Below are 24,084 nucleotides of genomic sequence, written 5' to 3' on the forward strand. Positions count from 1 at the left end.
AAGCTTTATGGTTTGGAGTATAAGACTAAGCCATTGCTAATTTCTTTTAAAGTGTGTTTTAAGAGAGTAGATGATTTTCTGTGCATGTAGGTAAATAACATTGATTAGTTATTGTTATAACTTGTTTATATTGAATAGATTCTTCCGTATATGAGAAAACCCAGTATCCCATATTATTTGGATCAGGAAAGAAAAATACAGCTATCAAATAGTGAACTTTAGCATTGATGATTTGCTATGTTGATAATGTAGAGTCTAAGAGTTTGATTCCTTATAGGTAGTTATTACTAAGCCAAAAGAAATCTCAAGTTTTTGAAGTAATTGATAAATTTCTAGGAAAGGCAGTAACCTCTTGTGAACGTCCCGGTAAAGCTTCCCAGCCCCTTTCAGCATGGCTAACTAACATCTGTCATAGGAAGCTTTGCAGTTTTCTAACTGCATGAGCCAGGGAAATGAACCTTCCACTGCAAGTAGTAATCTTTATATGTTGTTATTCTCCTTCCTTAGATGTGGTTTCCAACATTACTGCATTGGTGATTATTGTAAATGTGTAGAAATGATCAATTATGTATGAGACCTGTAGTTTTATCATAAACAGCTTCCTCTTTTAATATACATAGTAATTCTTATTAAATTACTCTTGAATTTATTAGATGTATTTTATAGAAAGAAATAGTTTAAGAACTAAGATTTTCTTGGGTATTTTAGGGATAGGCAGAGGTTCAGAGCATGAGTACGTGAGTGTGAAAGGGACAGTTGTGGGGAATTTAGGGTTTGAGGAATTTTTTTCCCATCAGTTTGAATCTCTTACGATGTGTAGTTCACGCACTCCGGATGCTGGGTGATTCTCCCAAAGTATTTCATTAGCTCCTAAACGCCAATACGGCTTTCCTTAGCCATTCAGTGGCACAAAGTAATTTTGGCTGCTAAAATGAGAGCACAGACAAAACAAGAAAATGTTACAGTTTCACCCAAATCTTTCTTACTAAATTCCAGAAAACAAAATTATCCCAGCTAAATGAGGTCTTTGGAAGCTTAAAATGCAAAATTAACTGCTTATAAAAGTCGGTGTACTTTTTTATAATGCTACTGTAAAAAATAAAACTTTGCCTGGTTTTAGATATTGGGTCCTTGTCCATTTAAATTAACCTTTGTCACAGCTGGGCATGCAAATGTTTTGTTTTGGTTCACAGAGGGTTAACTCTATTCAAGCCTTCACTGTGGCCTGCCTGCTCTGTGGAGTCATACAATCTGGTCTTTCAGCCCTGCCAGTCGCTAGGCAGGAAGTCTTATTTCTTAAGCTATCTTTCAGAATGGGGGGTTGGGATTTGGAGAAAGGTGGGGGAAGGGTTTTGGAGCATCTGCAAGGATCAATAACAGGGAGAGAGCCGCAAGAGAAGCCATTGTGCACACTTCAAGATAGATGCAACCCTTGTGAACAGCCCCCTCTGGCAGGACAGACACCTAAAAACAAAACATGCTACAAAATGAAATTTCCTGTGAAAAGTGGATTGCTCCCTACAAGAGAAAACTTTTTAGTAACTTGAGTGCCTTTCAACATTTAGGGTGTTCTCATTCTCCAACTCGTAGAGCTAGGTTCCTCTTAGAAATTGCTCCAAATTGATTTTTAAATGTGTTTTGTCCTGATGCTGACACTGTGTGGAACTGGGAAGGGTGAGCGTCTTAGTAGTGGTTGTATCTAGACACTGAAAATTTTTAGTTATGATTTTTGTGTTCCTTTCCTCCCTTTTTTCTTTTAGATTCTAACATTTGCTTTACTTACTGGTTTTTCATCAATGAGAGAATGGGGGTGGGGATGACAAGCTTTGGTTAGGATTTGTGTAACACATGTGAGATCCCTCCCCCAACAGCTGGTATTGGCTCTTGAAACTTGAATTGAACTAAGCAGATGCTCTTAGTATGTTATTTTGAGATTTAAAAAAAAAAAAAAAAAAAAAAAACAACTCAGATTTGTAGTCTAAGAAACGTACAAAAATCTTAAAATACACTGGTGCTGTAAAATCATTTTAATGTCTATTAAACAAAAATGCCTGAGGTGGGGAAAGTGAGCAGTTCTGCCAATTAAATTATGGTGGTTTTTAAAAGTTGAAAGGGTTTGTTACTCCTTTGCTTCAGTGCAGATTTTTATCCTTCAGACTTTCTTTTACCAAGTACAACTGTAAAGTTCCTATTTAGCTGGATCTTTTTCAGAGGACCAGGGGGTTAATTCCGTGGTTTTCATTATGCAATCTGTTTATGGTAGTTGAAAAAGTGATGGAGTAGTCGCTGCCTCTTTTCCACTAACCTTCAAAGTATTGGTGACAGCTAATAGTAAGAACTGAGAAAAATGAATCAAAACCAGCCTCTAATTCGTCCCCCAAATTGAAGTCTTATAGGAATAAATGAATAAAACAGCTGGGGGTCCATAATGTGACTTGCAGACATACAAATGGAAGAGGAGAATGGGGGGAAGGGAGAGCCTGCATTTGAAATTAGCAGCAAGTTCAATTTATATTTAGGCTTCTTAAATTAATAAGACCTGACTTATTTTGTACAATTTGAGCTAAGACAACTACTTAAACATTTCATAGGTCTTCTGGATATTTTTTTAACACACTTTTAGTCCATGTCCCTTTGTTGGAGAAAATTGTTGTATAAAAAGAAAATATGGTGTAATCCCTGGAACTAGTGCCTGCCTGATAGCACATTTTTCCCCTCTTGGATACATTGTAATTCTGCACGAACACTTAAACCAAAAAATATTGCTAGCAAAACCTGGAAGTTTAGTTACTTTTACATTGTATTAAAATGGGGTATAAAACCTACCATGACTCCCTTGAACAATGTGGTCTTTAATGTGTATTGGGGGAGGGCCTAGTGAAGGGAAAACCATAGAAATCTTTAGAGTTCAAGATGAGGTTGGAATTTCTTTTTAATATATAAGGAATTCATGTTTTTACAAGATTCTTCTTTCTACATGCCTCAATAGTTTGATAAAGCAATTGAAATACATCCACATCTCAAATATTTTTTAGTGATACAAAATTTCTTTTTTCTAAAACTTGGGTGAAAACACTAAATTATGAAAAATGTACCTATCTACATATCAGGACTAAGAGTTTGAGGATATTCCCAATGCCCAGCTGTTTTACATATTTTGAAAAGCCTGAAAAATGTAAAGTTCATTGCTGTTTTGATCCAAGGACCTTGCATTCATTAGGGTAAGAAGCTGGGAGGGTTGGGCCTTTCCAGGCTAATGGGTCTCAAGGCTCTTCAGTAGGACCAGCTGGAACTCCTGTAGAATTTTTAAGCCATCAAAACAACCCCAAGCTGCTGTTATTTCTGTTACCTCTGAGTGGACCCCTTGGTCTCTGCTGCCTAGATGGCTCATCATTGGCTTCTGATACTGGGGAGTGAATTTCATCAGCCTGATTCTGTTGCTTGGCAGTGACAGCTATCCTGAGCAAGCTGCTCTGTACACTGAGTAAGACAGCATCTGTGAGAGTGCCTGTGACGTGGTTGACACGGCTTGAAATGGGAGTGATTTTCAAGAGTAGCAAATTTAGGAAGATTAGGAAAAACAGCTCATGCTGTTTCTACCTAAGGCGAAAAGGTCCCCAGGAATGTTTCAGTTCAGTAGGTGATAATCAGCACTTTGGAAACTCAGCCTTGAAAATGCTGTACAACCAGTGAGACAGGCTGCAGAGCACACTCTTGGACCAAGTGCTGTGCTAGTGAAAACTGAGTTGCCTGCAAATTCCTTGAGCTTTTTCTCTTCCAGAATCTTTTGCAGTTGTGTTGATTGGAAGAGGGAAAGAAAGGACCTTGACCTTTAAGACAATAGAGAGGTCAAATCATAATCCAGAATAAAGGATAGTAAAATTAGTGAAAAGTTGTGAATACTAAATTAAGATGTACAGGAGTAAGTAAGGTGCCATAGCAGACGGTGACTAGTCAGGAGTCCCTTACCTGCACCATCAGGAAGAGAGCCAAAGTAGAATGACTAATATGATCCTGCTTCAGTTTTTAAGATTTTACTAATCTTTTTTCTTTCTTCCTTTTTTTTTTTTTTTTGTTTGTTTTCTTTTGTTTTGAGACTGAATTTCTCTGTGTAACAACTCTGGCTGTACTGCTCCAGGCTGGCCTTGAACTCACAGAGATCCACCTGCCTCTGTCTCCCTAGTATTGGGATTAAATGTGTGCATTACCACCTTCTAGCCTATAATGTGTTTTTGAAAGTATATACTATACACCTGCATAAAAGATAATGTATTAATAAAAGACAGTGAATAACAGTTCAGCCTTTTTGTTATTTTCCGTGGTTTACCAGTAAGCTGGGTCTTTGCAATGAATACAGATTTTGCTTATTTACTTACTTGAGTCATCTCTATTCCTGCCTATAGGCTTTTCCTTCTAGTTTTGGGTCATTCATAGAAGCCCACAGAAGGGGCTGGAGAGGTGGCTCAGTGGTTAAGAGCATTGCCTGCGCTTCCAAAGGTCCTGAGTTCAATTCCCAGCAACCACATGGTGGCTCACAACCATCTGTAAAGAGGTCTGGCGCCCTCTTCTGCCTTTAGGCATACACACAAACAGAATATTGTATACATAATAAATAAATATTTTTTTTTAAAAAAAGAAGCCCACAGAATACTTCTGTAGTGAAAAGTTGATGAAGAGTAAAATAAGCCTATGTCTCAGTATAAAATGGTAATTAATTGCTTGCTTGTTTTCACTCAGGTGATGTGAATTTTTGGAAAGATTCCCTGAAGAACTCCATATATGGCCTCTAGAAATGAATTTATACACTTTTTTAAAAGATTCATTTATTTATTATGTATACAATATTCTGCCTGCATGCATGCCTTCAGACCAGAAAAGGGCACCAGATCTCATTTTAGATGGTTGTGAGCTACCACGTGGTTGCTGGAAATTGAACTCAGGACCTCTGGAAGAGCTCTTACCCTCTGAGCCATCTCTCCAGCCCTAGAAATGGATTTTTATAATGATGTATGGAGGAGTGGCAGACAAACGGAGGGAAAGCCCTACTCCAAATGAAAATTGAGAGTTTCAATTCTGCCATACCAGATTGAAACTTTTATTTTAGATGATGGCAGCCTAGGAACCTGGAGTCAGTCCTAAAAGTATGCAGCTGATCTGGAAAACAGACTCCTTTGTTTTAACAACTCTGTCGTCAGGCACATTCACCTGGCTCTGGCTGTTAGTGTAATTTTGGTCAAGTGAGCAGCTGTGCTGCCCTTTTCCTAAATCTGCCCTTTTTCACAGTTTGAATAACAGGTTTTGATAAAAATCAGTTTCCAAATTGTAATTTGCGTAACCTGAACCCTTGGAATGGTTAAAATGTCCTTGGGGAAGGGGATGGTATTTAGTAACAGCAAGGTTTAGAGGAGGAAGGAGAGTAAGAGGTGTTTTGTAGCAAGTTGTAGCCTGCACTTAACCAGATTATAATAGAGCACATTGCTAATCTGGGTGCTTAGTTTTTGGTTGGTAGAACAGTATCTAGTTAGTTAGTTGTTTTTTTTGGGGGGGTCACATTTTTTTTATTACTTTTGAAGTTTGTTTCTAAATAAGCAGTGCCATGCAGCTGTCTTGACATGCTTATCACATCCCCTATCTTCCCTTCCCTTCCCTCTCAAGAGGCAGCTGGTAGGTTTCCTGGTAGCGCAGGAAATCTGCCTTTTGAAAAGTGGTGAGGTTGAAACTCACACACATCACTGACTTGCCATATTACCTTGAGCAAGTCATATTAGTTTCCTGATCAGTGCAAATCACTTTTTAAAAAAACATGAAAAAGCGTACACAGAAAAAAAACTTTTAAAGTTAACTAATTTTTAAATTTTTTATTTTGTTTTGTTTCTTTTTTCTTTCTTTTTTTTGGATTCTGTCCTGGAACTAACTCTGTAGTCCATCCAGACTGGCCTCAAACTACAGAGATCCACCTGCCTCTGCCTCCCAAGTGCTGGGTGAGATTAAAGTAGTGTGACACCACACCCAGCAAAAGTAACTGATTTTATTTTTAAGGAACATTTCTACTTTTTAAATATGCCTGAATTACATTTTATTCCACATACCCCCAAATCATGCTAGGGAGTTGATCATTCTTCCCTTGAAAGCCTTTGTTTCTGTATTTGCCTTCTTTTTTCCTCATCATTTCTTGACTTTCCAGTCATCATCAGCCTCTCTGGGTTTCTCAGCCTTCTTTGCCACTCAGCCATTCTTTAACATCTTGTTACTTGTGTATCTGTGCCACCTGCTTTTCCCTCTCTTTTGTTTCTTATGCACTGCTGTGGAGTTAAGACCCTACTTTGACCTGTGGTCTCTTAGCGGGGAAACTGTGTATTGCACTTCATTCTAAACTAGCTTTTCTAAGCCTTATTCCTCAAATCTCTGTGCGTAGCATTAATATCTGATGCAGTTTCTTCAAATTTACTCTCTTTTTGTCATTGTTGAGGTTCTTCTCTAGAGTATTTCATATTTTGCTGTTTACTCTTTTAGTGTAAATATGAACGCTCAGGAAAAAAGGTGTATAAAATACAATGTAATTGTAAAAATTATAAAGCAAGGGAATGGAGAGATGGCTAAGAGATTAAGAACATTAACTGCTCTTCCAGAGGTCCTGAGTTCAATTCCCAGCAACCACATGGTGGCTCAGAACCATCTGTAATAAGATCTAGTGCCCTCTTCTGGCCTGCAGGGATACATGCAGACAGAATACTGTATACATAATAAAATCTTTTTAAAAAAATTATAAAGCAAGCACTACCAGGTCAAGAAATAGATCATCTTCAGAACTAAAGGCATTCTAACACCCCTTTTCTTTATACTATATAACTCTCTTTACCAGGTTTTTTTTTTGTTTGTTTTTTGTTTTGGTTCTTTTGTTTTGTTTTGGTTTGGTTTGGTTTGGTTTTTCAAGGCAGGGTTTCTCTGTGGCTTTGGAGTCTGTCCTAGAACTAGCTCTTGTAGACCAGGCTGGTCTGGAACTCATGGAGATCCGCCTGCCTAGTACTGGGATTAAAGGCAAGTGCCACCACTGCCTGGCCTAAACTTTCATTGTCCCTCTGGTCCCCACCCCACTGTGGTGCTGCAGATAGAAACCATGGCCTCAGACTTGAAGCACTTGCTCTGTCACTGAGCTGCATCCAGGCCCCTCCTCTAGGCTGTGGTTTATGTAAAATAGTGACCACTTCCCTCCATAAATTCTGCCATTTATGGTCTGCCTCCCGAGTGCTGGGATTAAAGGCGTGTGCCACCACCGCCCAGCCCAAGATTGCTCCTAAGGTTTACAAGACTGTACTAAAGACTGTAGGAATAAAGGCCACATGCAGGGATTTTTTTTTCCAGAAATGTGTAGTTTTATTACATTAAGCTTTGTTTGCATCACCACCAGCCATTGTTTAGCATGGCTGCTACCTATAAGCTCTGAGCTGTCATTCTCCCCTCCCCTCTCTTGCGTGCTGTATGTAACTATGGGGCTAATGTCTTACTACTGGCTACCACAGGCAACCAGCACCTTCTTGAAAACAATTAGGAGTCGGGCAGTGGTGTTGTGTGCCTTTAATCCCAGTGCTCGGGAGGCAGAGGCAGGCGGATCTCTGTGAGTTCAAGGCCAGCCTGGTCTACAAGAGCTAGTTCCAGGACAGGCTCCAAAACCACAGAGAAACCCTGTCTCGAAAAACCAAAAAAAAAAAAAAAAAAAAAGTTTGCAGAATGAAGTTATAGTCAAAGAAACCCTTTATTGAAAAAGAGGAAAAAGAAAGGAGCATGACTTTGCTCAGTAAACCCAAGATGAAGAGAGCCATCTAGAGCTGTCTAGTACCACATGTAGGGTGTGACTCTTTGTGGCAGTGGTTCCTTCTGGCTGTACCATCATTTGTCTTGCTGGTAGCTACTTACACTTCAGAATTTACCAATTCCTCTCACAGAGACAGAGCTAGCAGATTCCAGAACCTGGTTTTGAACCCAGAGGTCTAAAAGTCTTGGCCTCATTTGTCCTGCCTCTGTTGTAGAGCTGTGTAAGCCAGATGTCCCCTTTGCTTGTCTCTGCTGTGCTGTGGGAGCCCAGCTGAGTGGTTTCCACACCATGCCATGTTTAGACATTTTGAACTGTCTTTCCATCCTTGCTCCCTTCTCTTACTGTTGGGACATAGAATAAGGTGATAATTCTAGTAATTTTATTTAAATGCTTGATCACACTCCCCATTTCCTTTATTTCATTTTTTTTTAAATAGCAAATTCAGGTCCTGGCAATCTTCAGTGATAACTAATGAGGCTTTTCATTTTTAATCTTAATGAGTATACTGGTTTTTATATTTAGAAACAAAAATTTGAGACAGGGTTTCTCTGTGTAGCTCTGGCTGTCCTGGAACTCGCTCTGTAGACCAGGCTGGCCTTGAACTTCACAGAGATCCACCTGCCTCTGCTGCCTTCCAAGCGCTGGGATTAAAGGTGTGCACCACCACCACCTGGCTTGTATTGAAATGTTTAAAGTTTGTTTTGTATAGTGTGTTGTGACAGGATCATGTGCTTGTGATGGTGAGGAAACATTTGGTAGTCTATCTACCACGGGCTCTGGGAATTGAACTCAGGTAATCGGACTACTGAGGCTTATCACTGGCCATGTATTTGAAATGCTTTGTCCATTGCCTTTAGTATTCTTTTTTATGCATAGCTTGCTTTATCCTGGACTTATGAAAGAATTTCATATTGTCTCATGTTTCCTTCTGAGAGGCCTCGTGACTAGTTTGACTAGCACAACAAAGGTTACTTTGTATGTTTATTATCCTGCACTCAGGTCCTCTGAAAGAACAGTCAATGCTCTTAACCACTGAGCGATCTCTCCTGCCCTAGAGTATTTTCTTTTCCCAGACAGTTTTTACCCACTGATGTTTTTGTAGATAACAAACTTCATTCAGTGTTTCAGATGCCTGTTACTATTAGGACCTCAGCTCTTCCTCAGCTACATCTTCTGAACTTTGGTCTTGACTTTAAAGTGCTTATTTGCCCATTTTCTTCACTCTGAGGAATAATACAGAGGAAGAACAGAGTTAATAGATTAAGAACACAAGCTAGGTGATGGCGGCGGCGCATGCACACCTTTTAATCCCAGCACTTTTGAGACAGAGACAGGCAGATCTCTCTGAGTTTGAGGCTAGTTTGGTCTACACAGCAAGTTCTGGAACTGTCAGGGCTATGCAGAGAAACATTATTTTGAAAAACAAAACAAAACAAAAAGAACATTGTTAGCATTTAGTTGGCAAAACAACTCTTTCCCAAAGGCTAACAGATGAGGTTGGAGAAGACACTTCAGTAACTTTCCAATTAGCCTGAAGTTGGTGGTATTTTTGATTTACTCAGAGCAGGGCTGAAGGTTTTAGGAACTGTGAGCATAACCCCATTGTTTCCACAGCGCTCTAACTTATACATGTTCAGTTTCTGTTCCAGATGATCGAGCTGAACAACGAACCTGTCTTATTTGTGGGGATCGTGCTACAGGCTTGCACTATGGGATCATCTCCTGTGAGGGCTGCAAAGGCTTTTTCAAGAGGAGTATCTGCAACAAGCGTGTGTATCGGTGCAGTCGTGATAAGAACTGTGTCATGTCCCGGAAGCAGAGGAACAGGTGCCAGTACTGCCGCTTGCTCAAGTGTCTCCAGATGGGCATGAACAGGAAGGGTAAGCTGGTGTCTTAGGGCTCTCTCTGCCACCCTTCATCTGTCCCCTCATCTGCAACTGTTACACTTTTTAGTTATTTTTTCCGTATGCATGCACTATATATAGTCCACCAACTTTTTCAGGGACTAACAACAGGAATTTAATTGGAAAGGCATGAAGTAGGACTTGATGTCCTTTTGCTAGAAACATGGCATACTCAGACACAAGGTTTATTTAGAAGTTTTGTCTAGGAAGGTAAAGAGTTTGACATTTATTGAGAAGTTTTCTGGGAGCTCTTACCCTAAAGCAACATGAATAAACTGACTCTAGGGAGCGTTGAAAGTTGAGTAGAGGAAACCAACTAGGAAGTTGTTAGAAATGCCCAGAAGGGCCCTGGAGAGAGTGGGCACTGCTCCTATGCACAGAGGAACCCATGGAACTCAGAAAAGGGCATCAGATCCTGTGCAACTGGAGTTACAGACATTTGTGAGCCACCATGTGGGTGCTGGGCACCAAACCTAGAATTGAACCCAGATCCTCTTCAAAACCAGCAGTGCTCATAACCACTGAGCCATCTCTCTAGGCCTCTAATGATTTGTTTTTAAGGAGTTAGAAATGATGATGAAAAACCAAACTTGGGGGGAAAGGTAAAAATGAAGGATATTTGAGAGCTTTACTATTGAAAGGTGAGAGGGGCCTGGTAAGATGGATCAGGAGGTAAAGGTGCCTGGCACCGAGCCTGACGACCTGTGTTCAGTTACTTGCAACCCATATGCTGGAAGGAAGGAGTGAATCAGCTCCTGACAGTTGTCCTCTGACCTCCACAGGTGTGCTGTGGCATGTATAACCCACTATACACACGCATACAATAAATAAGAAAGAAAGAAAGAAAGAAAGAAAGAAAGAAAGAAAGAAAGAAAGAAAGAAAGAAAGAAAGGTAAGAGGGTTATTTAAGGACATTTAGATTAGGTGTCCTACAGTGTATTTGCAGAACTAACATTGAACACTTAGGTGTAGGTGCTGTAAACTCTTCTTTATTTTGTGTGCATTGTACACTAATCCTATTGACTCTTACTCCCAGTTTACACATGCAGCGAGGGGTGAGTATGGTGATAATTAATTGAAGTTACAATGTGTTATTAAGCAAAGCTGTGCCTAATCACAGAAGCAGTATAGTGTTCTACAAATCTCCTGTGTGGTATAGCTGTTTGCATATTAGAATACCGTGTGCTTGCTGCATGTTAAACAAATGCCATAGTAGGGTATTTGAAGTGTTGCTAAGTTTGTCCCCTGCCTATCTTTGTAGCTTCTCTGGCCAGAGCAGAAACTTGGGACCAGATGCCATTCCACATGTGCTCAAGTTTGTTTTTCTACTTGGAAGTACATTCTCTTCCCAGTATTTTCGTCTCTTACCGAAATCCTTGCCAGTCACCAGTTTCAGAGCAATACTGTTTTTCTACCTTCACCCTGATTTGGCTTTATACTACACTTTTCTCATTTTCCTTCATTGCCCAGGGTCTGTGAGTGCTAAGTCCCTGCTAAGTTGTGGGATACCTTCTTGACTGTATACACAGATTGATTATCTTGGTTATTCATTTGGCATGTAGGATTCTGAACTTCCATCTAAACTCATCTGTTTTTTTTTTGTTTTTGGGAAGAAGAACCATACTTTATAACTCCTGAAAGCTCTTACAGCCCAGAGACTCTGACACTTGGATCCGAGAGTTGCCTGGTTTGCTTCCTTGAAGCTGGCTTAGTAGCCTAGGGAAGGATGCTGAGGGAAAACCCTGCCCACTTCTGGTTGGTCTTGAGAAAGCAGGGCTAAATTAGACTTGCTGTGGGACTATTTAGGAAGTAAGAGATACTCTCTGAAGCTTTCATGACTGGTAATGAATAATTTTACTTGTCAAAAGCCATAGAACTGTACATTATAAAAAGTGACTTTTACTGGATATAAAAAGCTAGTCAAGCGGTATGTGTTGGTGTGGAGGAAGTGGGTGGAGAGATGGAGTCAACAATGTGATGGATTCATCTAGCTGGTTTTAAAATGAATCACATAACCACACTGAGGCGCTAGGGAAGAAGGGAGCTGGCCTTGGAAAACAGCATTTGACTGATATTGTAAGGGTAAGGATAAAAACAATTGTATACAAACAAAGCATTCTGATTTGTAACATTGTTTCTCTCAAGGTTATATGTTAGGAATTCTGTCTCTATTTTAATTGAGTACTGTGGTTGAATAGGCAAATAAGTATATTTGACAAAGGAGTTATTAATTAGGAAAGGCTAAAATGAATATCAGAGTCAGATATATTAATATGGGACTGGTGTCTGGACAATAGAAAATGTGTGGGGTATATGTGACTTAGTGTCCATACATGTATTTCTATAAACCCTAATCACTACATGAGGCTAGACACAGCCAGTACCCAGAATCTGTTTTAAGTGTCAATAAAAAGAGTAAGGTGTTGGAGGAGGGCTGCTTGTTGGTTCCCGGCTGCCTGGCTAGCTTGGACCTGAAATAATCCACAGAAACTGTATTAATTAAATCACTGCTTGGCCCATTCGCTCTAGCTTCTTATTGGCTAACTCTTACATCTGAATTTAACCCATTTCTATTAATCTGTGTATGGCCACATGGCTGTGGCTTACCAGGTAAAATTCCAGCGTCTGTCTCCGGCTGGGCTACATGGCATCTCTCTGACTCTGCCTTTCTTTCTCCCAGCATATAACCTAGCTTTCACCGCCTAGTTCTGTTCTTCCCTGCCACAGGCTCAAAGCAGTTCTTTATTCATTAACCAATAATAGCAACACATAGACAGAAGGACCCACACACCAGTAAGGTTTCCATGGGGAAATAGTTGAATTCAGGACTGGAACAAGAAAAATAGAATCATGGAGAGTTTTAGAGTACTTGAAAATAGGAGAGGTGATGGGGTAAGAACCCTGAAGAAATGACTTCATGGGGAAGAAAATTTACTGCTCTTGCAGAGGACCAGAGTCTGGATCCCAGCACCCACGCCAGGTGCTCACAAATACCTTTAACTCCATCTCTGGGAGATCCATGGCTCTTTTCTGACCTTCACAGGTACCCACATACACTTAATAAGAGCAAGCGTGTGTGTGAGTGTGTGAGTGAGCACACAGGGCACAGTTAAAGGCACAGAAATCAACCTGAGAGCTTACGGTAACCACAGTTGTTCTAACAGAATATCTCTAGATTTGTTCATAGGCTCAGAAATAAGTCTACGCATGCTTATATTAATAGAAATAACTAGCTGAATAAACAGAAGTGACCATTCTTCCTTATGAAAGAAATCCAGTGAGTAAGTAGAGAAGACATGATGTACAAGTTACAACACCACAGTACTGACTTGCAGCTGAGATCCACTTTAGGGATCCAACAGAAATGAGCACTGGTTTAAACTATTGAAGTTTAACTCAAAAGGAAATTGTTTCCATGGAGAATTTACTTCAGCCAGAATGTGATGAAGGGTTAGTGTCTTAGTCAAGGTTTCTGTTGTTAGAATGAAACACCAGGACCAAAAGAAAAGTTGGGAGGAAAGGGTTTATTTTGTTTGACTTCTAATTCCATGTCACTGTTTATCAATGAAGGAATTTGGGGCAGGAACTCAAACAGGGCAGGAACCTGGAGGCAGGAGCTAATGCAGAGGCCATGGAGGAGTGCTGCTTACTGGCTTGCTCAGCCTACTTTATTACAGAACCTAGGGCCACCAGCCTAGAGGTGGCACCATCCACATGGCTGAGCTGTTTCCATTCAATCACTGATTTAAAAAATGTACTATAGGCTAGCCTACAGCCTGATCCTATGGAAGCATTTTCTCAATTGAGGTTCCCTCCTTTCAAATGACTTGCTTGTGTAAAGTTGACCTAAGTTGTCCAGCACAATTGACCCCTTGTCAACCTGAAACACAAACACACTTTTCTTTTTCTCATTCATCCCCAAGTTTTCACATTAAAAACATAAATAGTGCCACAACACCCAGTGGGACTCCTTGTTAGGGAGGCAGAGGTAGTAGGATCTCTGTTTGAGGGATCCTGTCTCAAAAAACAAAACAAAAAGACATAAATAACTCTAAAAGTCCCACAGTCTTTACAGATTCAAACACATTAAAGTTCAGTATTTCTAAAATATCCAATCTCTAAAAATCCAAATTCTTAAAGATGTGGACACCTATAAAAGTAAAAATTAAGTTAAAATCTTTCTTACTTCAAGAGGGAAGAACCAAGGCATAGTCACAATCAAATCCAAGCAAAATCAAACTCCCAAGAGTGTAGAGTAATGTCTAATGTCTGGGATCCACTCATGATCTTCGGGGTTTTTCCAAAGGACTTGGGTCAGTTCTCCAACTATGCCCTCTGCAGAGCTCAGGCAGGATCCTCTCCACTGCTGCTACTGTTTTGGTGGTCATCCCATGGCACTGGCATCTCCAACCCTGGGGTCTCTGCTGTAGATGGGCTGCACTTTTCATCAATAGCCTCTTCGTGGTGCCAAGCCTCAACATCTCAGCATGACCCATTCAATCCTGGGCTTTCAAGTGCTGCTGAGGCTGCAGCTTTACCAGTGGCCTCTCCTGACCTCTCACAATGCCAAGCTTCAGCTGTTCTCCATGACCCCTTCATGCCTTCAAAATCAGTATCGCCTGAGTGACTCTTAGCTTGTGACTTTAGCTTGTGTCAAGTAAAACTACCCTCCACCGTAGTTAGTATCACTGGTAAGCATGCTAATGTAATTTACCTGGTAAGAAGAATGCCAGCACTAGCACCGGCACACACAGAGATGAGAGTCGAGGGAGGGAGGGGAGAGAGAGCATGAGGTTCATTATCAGAATACTCATGAGAAAACTTAGGAGCCCTTATTGACATAATTTTTTTTTCTAATTTTTATTTTCTCTGTTTTTGATTTTTCCAGACAAGGTTTCTCTGTGTAGCTCTGGCTGTCTTGGAACTCACTCTGTAGACCAGGCTGGCCTAGAATTCACAGAGATGAACCTGCCTCTGTCTCTGCTTCTGTAGTGCTGGGATTAAAGATATAAACCACCCCCTCCAGCTAGAAGATTGTTTTTCAAAATAACTAACATGGTAGGAAGCGACAATGTAACACACTAGTGGAAAGTGTCAAGGTCACGAAGACAAAGACTGAAGAGTTGTTACAATTTGGAGAAAACAATAGAAACATGATTTTTTTCTTTTCAATATTTATTTAACTTTATTTTTATCTGCTTTTGGTATGAAGATGTCAGATTCCCTGGAACTGTTACAGAAAGTTGTCAGCTGTCTGCCTTGTGGGTGCTGGGAATTGAATCTTGGTTCTCTGAGAGAGCAGTCAGTGCTCTTAACCACTGAGCCATCTCTCCAGCCCCAAAACATGATTTCTAAGTGCAGTGTTGGGTTCTGGTTTGGCAGCTTACAGGTTTCTTAAAGTATCCCAGGGTATCCAGCACCCTCTGCCGGACTTACTAGGCACCTGGCACATAGTGCACAGACATATGCAGGCAAAACACCCATATGCATAGAGATAAATTCTAAAATTTAAACAAACAGTAGCAACAAACCTGCAACCTAAGCATCATTTGGTGACTAGATAACTAGATAAATGGCTTGGTGTTTAAGAGCATTTGCTGCTCCTGCAGGGGATCTGGATGGCACCCAGGCCCCACACGGAAAATCACAAACATTTATAACTAGTTCCTGGGATCTGGACTCCCTCTTCTGACTTGTGGGCACCAGTCACACATGAGTACACACAAGTAGGCAAGATACTCATATATATAAAATAAGAAAATACTAAGTAAGTTCCTTCAGCTTCTATTTCCTGCTTTTGTAATGAGAAACTAGTAAGGCAAACATTGCAATTAATAAAAACTCAACATCAATGGGGGCTGGAGAGATGGCTCAGTAGTTAAGAGCATTGCCTGCTCTTCCAAAGGTCCTGAGTTCAATTCCCGGCAACCACATGGTGGCTCACAACCATCTGTAAAGAGGTCTGGTGCCCTCTTCTGGCCTGCAGACATACGCACAGACAGAATATTGTATAAATAATAAATAAATAAATATTTTTAAAAAAAACTCAACATCAAAAGCCATATGTGCATCTACCTGGGTAGTAGAGTGCTGTTCCAATCCTTTACATTAAACTTAGGCAAAGAATAAAATATATTTTATTTTAAAATGCAACTGTTCACTCACACACACACTAAAACGTCCCTCAGAAATATCCCTTTCTTGTGGGATATTTGTAACTGTTACTTGTTAACAATGCTCCATTTTTGTTGGACATCTTGAATGTGTACAATATATGCGGTATACATCCACTACCTTGGGGACACAAAAGCATCTGCTGCTTATGGCCAACCTACAGCAATAATGTGCACTGCGTGTCCAGAATGGCCTGTGTTTTGATCTTGGCTTCATCATTTACTACATTATACTTTTAGCAAGGTAAGTTTTGTGTGTGCGCGTGTTTGTGTGTGTGTGTGTGTGTGTGCGCGCGCGCGCGTGCGCGCACTTAAGACAGGGTTTCACTATGTGGCTCTGACTGTCCTGGAACTCACTATGTAGTAGACCAGGCTGGCCCCAAATGCACATACATCAGCCTGCCTCTGCCTCCCTAGTGCTGGTACAGATAAGTTTCCTTTTCATTTTTAAATGACTGTGAGTGTGCTTCTGACTGTCTTATATTTCCTTCTAGCTATCAGAGAGGATGGCATGCCTGGAGGCCGGAATAAGAGCATTGGGCCAGTGCAGGTGAGTTCTTGCACCCACTCTCTTAGTGTGATCTGGAAGCTTAGTGCTCCAAACGTTCCTGTAGCTGTTCACCTTGAGTCTTTCTCCTGCTATTTTGGCTTTCACTTCTATAAAGCTGTGTTTAGAGTCTGAATGTTTAAAGTCTAAAGCTCTTCTTATGATCCCTTAATCCTTCTAAGAATTTCACAGTTCCTAAGAATTTCACTCAGTTCTGGTTCCAAACCATCCAGAGAAATATTTTTTCCCCTTTGATCAATAACTTAGTTATAGGTAACTTAGCCTGACAGAAATTAGCAAAAATCATATTCTCTCTCTCTCTCTCTCTCTCTCTCTTTCTCTCTCTCTCTCTCTCTCTCTCTCTCTCTCTCTCTCTCTCTCTCTCTCTCTCCCTCCCTCCCTCCCCCTCTATCTCCCCCCCCCCCGTGTGTTTTTATTGTGGGTGTGGAGTTGAAACAGGGTTTCTGCACGTAGCAGCTCTGGCTGCCTCAGAACTTATTTTGTAGACCAGGTTGGCCTCAGACTCAAAGAGATCCACCTGTGAAGCAGAATGCATCAGATAGGGGAATGTGAATCAAATAATCCCACACTAGCTTTGAAGAGGGTCTTCTAAGGTTTTTCTTTATTAAAAGGGAAACTCAAAGGCTCACAATGAGGAAACAGGAACCAGGTGTGCAAGAGGCCAAGCAGTCGCTTATTTCCACGCCTACCTGGTCCAGCCTCTCAAAGGCCATTGGCTGAAGGAGATTCCCCATCACACCTGTCTCTGTCTCCCCAGTGCTGGGATTAAAGGTGTATGCTGCCACCACCTGGCTGTTGTTCATATAAAGTAGTAATAATAGTCTTCCTACTCCACTCCTTTCCATGGATATGTACCAAGTTCCTACTCTGTTAGTGTATATACTATGGTCTCAGTCTAATGAGACAGACAGATACTAAATAGACACAGTACACTGAGAGTTAGCAGAAGATGTAGAGGCTGGAGACACTCATGAAAAGGTTCCTTAAAGTACTTTTGAACTTATCCTTGAAGGGGAAGGAAGAAGTAGTTGTGTTGAAAAGGTACACATCATTTATCAAAGCTACACAGAATAGACTGGAATGGCCTAAAGACAGATCCTTTAAAAAAACACAAGGAGGTAGTTCAGTGAAGCTGGCACATGCAGTAGCATGGTAAGAAGTAAGGTAGAGTCCTTGAATTTCTATTAGTTCTCCAAGGAGGGGGCCTCAGCTGTCTTTGGCCATGGGCTCATATGTAAAACCTTTATGGGGCCATCCTACACCTCCTGTTCCTAATAGCAAGCAGAAAGGCCTCCAGAGTCTAGAAAATTGGGTCTATTTTATGACCCACCCATCAAAATAATCCTCAAGCACATGAGGAGCCAGGATCAGTTTTACAAATTTTTGCTGTGTACCAAGAAGCAATCACTTAACAGTTGTAAACAGGGAGAGTGTCATATACAGATTTGCATTTTAGAAAAAATATTAATGGAAATGGTTTAAAATGGGTTTGCAGAAGCCTGTTCAATGAACGAGATTGATGTAGCCCAGTGGCTTTAATCCCAGCACTCGGGAGGCAGAGTTCAAGGCCAACCTGATCTACCAAGTGAGTTCCAAAGCTACAGAAAAACCCTGTCTTGAAGAAAACAAACAAACAAACAAACAAAAAAGAACCAGGTAGTAGTTTGAAGTAGGACAATGACAGCACAGACCAGAAGGCAGAAAGAGAGCCAAGAGAGAGTTCATAAACAAATTAAAGGATTTCTCCAATTAAGTATAAACAAATGAAAGATAAGAAATCTGAGATAGGGCTGGAGAGATGGCTCAGAGGTTAAGAGCATTGCCTGCTCTTCCAAAGGTCCTGAGTTCAATTCCCAGCAACCACATGGTGGCTGACAACCATCTGTAATGGGGTCTGGTGCCCTCTTCTGGGGTGCAGGGATGCACACAGGCAGAACACTGTATACATAATAAATAAAATAAATCTTTAAAAAAAAAAAAGAAATCTGAGATATGTTCTCTGCGTGGGTACACAGCATGTACTAAATCAATGTACATTTTACTATTTTGATTTGTTTAATCAAGCATTTTTATTCATGTTGAAAAATTTTTCTCTTGAAAAATAATTTATTTCAGTCTGGTCTGAAAACAGCATGTGATTGTGTGTCTGTGTGATATGTGGGGTGTGGGTGCTGTCATCCATATAGACACTTGTGGAGGGCAGAGATTGGTATTGGGATGTCTCTATTTGTTCTCTGCCTAATTTTTTTTTTTTTTTTTGGTTTTTCGAGACAGGGTTTCTCTGTGGTTTTGGAGCCTGTCCTGGAACTAGCTCTTGTAGACCAGGCTGGTCTCGAACTCACAGAGATCCGCCTGCCTCTGCCTCCCAAGTGCTGGGATTAAAGGCGTGCGCCACCACCGCCCGGCTCTGCCTTATTTTTTGAGACAAGATCTTTTACTAAACCTCAGGTTTGCCATTGCTCCTAGACAGGCTGGCCAGAGTCCTCAGTGTGCACCTGTCTGCCTTCTCCTCAGCACTGAGATACCAGTGTACATCGCTACACCTGACTTTTCTGTGGACACTGGGGTCTGTGTTCAGATCTCTCTCTGGCTCAGCAAACACTTTACTCACTGAGCTCTCTCAATCTTTAAGTGTATATCAGTGTCCTCAGCGGTTATTATCTTTTATAATTTGTTGAAGTGAAAGCAGCGGGGCTGCGTCCCCGGCACCCAGCTGCCAGCATGGCTTTACCCAAAATAATTTTACGGAAACTGTATTCTTTTAATCATTGCCTGGCCCATTAGTTCCAGCCTCTTATTGGCTAGCTCTTACATATTGATCTAACCCATTTTTAATACTCTGTGTAGCACCACAAGCTGTCTTACCAGGAAAGATCTTAACCTGCATCTGTCTGGAGTGGGAGAATCATGGCGACTCCCTGACTCGGCTTCTTTCTCCCAGAATTCTGTTCTGTCTACTCCACCCACCTACGGGTTGGCCTATCAAATGGGCCTAGGCAGTTTCTTTATTAATTAACCAATAAAAGCAACAGATTAGAAAGAAATCACTCCCACATCAATAATTGAAAACTCTACCTTTTGAATCACCATGTTCCAGATGCTAACTCCTTCCCTCTAATTTCATAGGCTGCTTTGAAGGGATGGTGGTCTGTTGGCTGCACCGCCTGCTTTTTTTCTAGTTTAGCTCATGTTGCCTGGGCTTTTTTGGTGTCTTTTCCATGAAATCATTGCTAAGACCAACCTTGGAAGACTTTTCTTCTATTTTTCTCCAGGAATTTTACAGTTTCAGACCTTACATTTAATAAATTTTGAGTTGATCTTTGTGTGGGTATAAGAAAAGAGGACTCTCTTTTTCTCTTTCTTTGCTCCTGCCTGTATGCATGCGACTACCAAACGTTTGCCTGGCACTGTTAGTTGAAGAGATTATTCTTTCCCCACTGTGTAGTCTTCAACTTTTGTTGAAGGTTGTTTGACCATATATTTCTGAGTGTAATTGTAGGCTTTTATTTTATTCTGTTGAGCTATATGTCTGTACCAGTGTTTTGTTTTTTGTTTTTTTTTTAATATATATATTTATTTATTTATTATGTATACAATATTCTGTGTGTATGCCTGCAGGCCAGAAGAGGGCACTAGACCTCCTTACAGATGGTTGTGAGCCACCATGTGGTTGCTGGGAATTGAACTCAGGACCTTTGGAAGAGCAGTCAGTGCTCTTAACCTCTGAGCCATCTCTCCAGCCCTGTACCAGTGTTTTGATACTGCAACACTGTAGTATGCTTTAACACCAGGAAGTGTACCGCTCCGGTTTCTCCGTGTAACAGCCTTAGCTGCCCTGAGACTTTATAGACCAGGCTGGCCTCTAACTCACAGAGATCCACTTGCCCCTGTCTTCCAGGTGCTGGGATTAAAGGTGTGTGCCACCATGCCTGGCTGAGTGTGTAATTTCTTTTAACAATGTTTTGTGCTTGTCACTGTGTAAGTCTTTGATCCTCTTAACTTTATTACATTTTTATGCTATTCTAAGTGGAATTGTTTCCTTAAAATTTTCTTTTCATATGGGAGGTGCGCCCTTAATCCCAACATTTAGGAGGCAGAGGAAGGCAATCTCTGAGTGCCAGGACAGCCTGGGCTACACAGAAAAACCCTGACTCAAAATAACAAACAAAAAAATTTTTTCAGGTTGTTTCCTGATAGCCTATAGCAAAAGAATTGGTTTATGTTGATTGTGTATCAGAAAACACAGATATTTATATTACAATTCATAGCAGTAGCAAAATCACAGTTTTGAAGTAGCAACAAATTATATTTGGTGGGTTCACACAACACGGGCTACTGTATCTTAGTACAGTTGAAGCATTAGAAAGGCTGAGAACTATTGCTGTAGTAGCATCTGATGCATTCTTAGTGCCCATAAGACTTCTGCCCTGCCAGGGGACGCTCAGGTCCTGCTGTTTCCTTTAGAACTGAAGACACCAGTGGTTAGAAAAGCCATTTCACCTGCTACTGTGTTTGAGGGTTTTTCTTGTTGTTGATGTTGTTGTTGTTGTTGTTGTTGTTGTTTTGGTTTTTTGAGACAGGGTTTCTCTGTGTAACTCTGTCCATCCTAGAACTCACTCTGTAGACCAGGCTGTTCTCTGGCTCAGAGATTCTTTCTACATTTATGTGCTGGGTTTAAAGACATTTTCTTCCGCCACCCAGTTATGTTTGAGTTTTTATGCTAAGCATATTATTTTGGTTTTTATGGGTAGTGTGTTACAGCTGTGATCTTTAAGTTCTCAGTTGTGTTTAGCTATTCTTTTTTTGTTTTGTTTTGTTTTTTGAGACAGGGTTTCTCTGTAGCTTTGGAGCCTGTCCTGGAACTCCCTTTGTAGACCAGGCTGGCCTCGAACTCACAGAGATCCGCCTGCCTCTGCCTCTCTTTTTTCTTTTTTTCAAGACAGGGTTTCTCTCAGACTGGCCTTGTAGTCTTCCTTCTCAGCCTCCTTGAGCAAATTCTACCATCATGTACCATCACAACCAGCTGTAGAGATGACTCAGTGGTTAAGAGCACTGACTGCTCTTCCAGGGGTCCTGAGTTCAAGTCCCAGCAATCACATGGTGGCTTACAATCATCTATAGTGGGATCTGATGCCTTCTTTTGGCGTGCGGATAGAGTACTCATATACATAAAATTATAAAAAGAATAAAAGACAAACAGAAATCCACCCATCTGCCTCTGCTTCCTGAGTGCTGGGATTAAAGGCGTGCAATATCACTACCCATCTGTGTTTAGCTAGTCTTAATAAAAACAAGGAGACAGAGGCAGGTGGATCTCTGTGAATTTGAGGCCAGCCTGGTCTACAATAGCTAGCTCCAGGACAGGCTCTAAAGCCACAGAGAAACCTTGTCTCGAAAAACAAAAACACAAACTAGCAAAAAAACCCATGAGAAACAACAAGGAGAGATGGAGTTTCCATTTATTAAGCATCTATTCTCTGTCTGTTTTATAACTTTATCTTGGGTTAACTCCCAAGTCTGTCTGACTTTGACCTGTATACTTCTCTGCTCTACCTGTGATGGATAGCCATGAGCTACAAAGGGGTAATATTGCCTCTGTTTGCAGGCAGAGAAGCTGAAGCACAGAGAGTTCAAGTGACTTGACTCTCCCAGGAGCATCTGGCTAGGAAATAACAAATGAAATTAGAACCCAGGTCAAGCATTTCCAACAAGTTTTGTCCTCTCTGTAGCCAGTGTATCAGTGATTGCTCACTGTCCTATGGTGCTCACAGGGGAAAGCAGTCACAACTCCCAGGTAGAGTAAACTGCCTTCATGGGTTGGCTCTGTTCACCCAGCCCATGTCTTCACACTCTATTCTTGCTGTCAGTACCATCACTCGAGTGACAACAATTTCAGGGTTCTAAGGACCATTAAGAGAAAAGCTGGAGTTTGTTTCTTTGGTATATATGACTTAATTTTCAGAAACAGTTGCTCCATTTCAATGTATACACCAAATAATTTCAGACCAGCTCCTTTGTTTATCTACTACTTAAATCCTTCTTGCCTGGTCCCATATTTTCATTAATGTTCAGTTCTTTTTTTTTTTTTAAACTTTATTATGCCAGGCACTGGTAGCACATGTCTTTAATTCCTAGCTCTTGGGAGGCAGAGGCTGGCAAATCCCCGTGAGTTCAAGGCCAGCCTTGTCTACAGAATGAGTTCCAGGACAACTAAAGCTGTTACACAGAAAAATCCTGTCTTGAAAAACAACAACAAAAAAAAAAGCAAAACAAACAAACAAAAAACTGTATTATTACTGGGAGGAGTGGAGTGATCAGAAACTAGAGTCAGGATAAATGAGAGAATAATATATGAATTTAAAAAAAATATTATCATTGTTTTATATGTTTGTATATGTGTGCCCTTGTGTGCTCACATGTGTGATGTGTGCATGCAGGCACACAAGTACCACAGTTCATTGTTGGAGGTGTTTGTTTTCTCCTTACACCTTTACATAGCCTCCAGGGGTTGAACTGAGGTCCTCAGGCTGGAATGGCAAACTTCCCTGCTGTGCCATCTCACTGCTCCTGTAGTGTTGCATTCTGAAAGCTTTTGTTTATGACCATGACAGAGCAAATCCATGTGCAGGTCTGAACCAAACAAGCCTGGGAGAAAATGGACTTTGCGGTTTCCATAGAAACATTATATAAAATCCTTAGCACTTATATTCTGTCTGCTCTGTGTTGACTGTGACCAGGTAGGCCTCAGTCCTAAGTTAGAAACTGTATAGAAGATATAGTTTTCTATAGAGTACTGGGCTAAGTTCTAGTATATTTCTGTTTCTTCCTCATACCCCTGACCACCTCTAGGTGCACACAATATGACTTATGTGAGCTGTAATTTCTTCAAAGTTTTATTTAATAGAGTAATAGACTAGGTGATATTCTTTTTTTCTCCTTCTGTTTTTGTTTGTTTGGTTTGGCTTGGTTTTTGGTTTTTGGAGACAGGTTTTCTCTGTGAAATGGTCCTGGCTGGCTGTCCTGGAACTTACTCTGTAGACCACGCTAACCTCGAATTCACAGAGCTATGCCTGCCTCTGTCTCCCAAATGCTGGGATTAAAGGTGTGCACCACCACTGCCCGGAAAATCCACGTGAAAGTCCATGTCAGTTCTTAACAGATGAACACCACTTACTTAATACCCATTTTTAATACACTTCTCCTTTGTTAGATCCTGTCATCCATGTTACTATGAGTGTTCTGTAGCAATGACAACCCAGTTTGGTGACACACTCCTATAGATTCAGCTACTTGAAAGATTGAAGCAGAAGGACTTTTTTTTTTTTTTTTTTTTTTTTTTTTTTTTTTTTTGGTTTTTCGAGACAGGGTTTCTTTGTGGCTTTGGAGCCTGTCCTGGAACTAGTTCTTGTAGACCAGGCTGGTCTCAAACTCACAGAGATCCGCCTGCCTCTGCCTCCCTTGTGCTGGGATTAAAGGCGTGCGCCACCATCGCCCGGCTCAGAAGAACTTCTTGAGCCTAGGAATTTAAGACTATCCTGAGCACTGTAACAAGACCTGTCTCAAACAAAGCAACCCAAAGATGATGATATTGTAACTCTCAGTGCTTCTTTAATGGTTATTCTTGCT

At 40.9% G+C, this 24,084-nt stretch overlaps 1 protein-coding gene across 2 annotated transcripts in view; it reads left to right on the forward strand.

The window, feature by feature from the left end:
- Positions 1–24,084, forward strand: part of Nr6a1 (nuclear receptor subfamily 6 group A member 1) — a 160,361-nt gene that overhangs the window by 114,999 nt on the left and 21,278 nt on the right. For both annotated transcript variants that reach the window (XM_057755738.1, XM_057755739.1), the window contains exons 4-5: positions 9,451–9,693; positions 16,385–16,440. In XM_057755738.1, coding sequence (XP_057611721.1) covers positions 9,451–9,693; positions 16,385–16,440 — 299 coding nt within the window. The remainder of the gene's footprint in view (positions 1–9,450; positions 9,694–16,384; positions 16,441–24,084) is intronic.

This window comes from Chionomys nivalis, chromosome 22 (assembly GCF_950005125.1).
Source record: "Chionomys nivalis chromosome 22, mChiNiv1.1, whole genome shotgun sequence".
NCBI lineage: Eukaryota > Metazoa > Chordata > Mammalia > Rodentia > Cricetidae > Chionomys > Chionomys nivalis.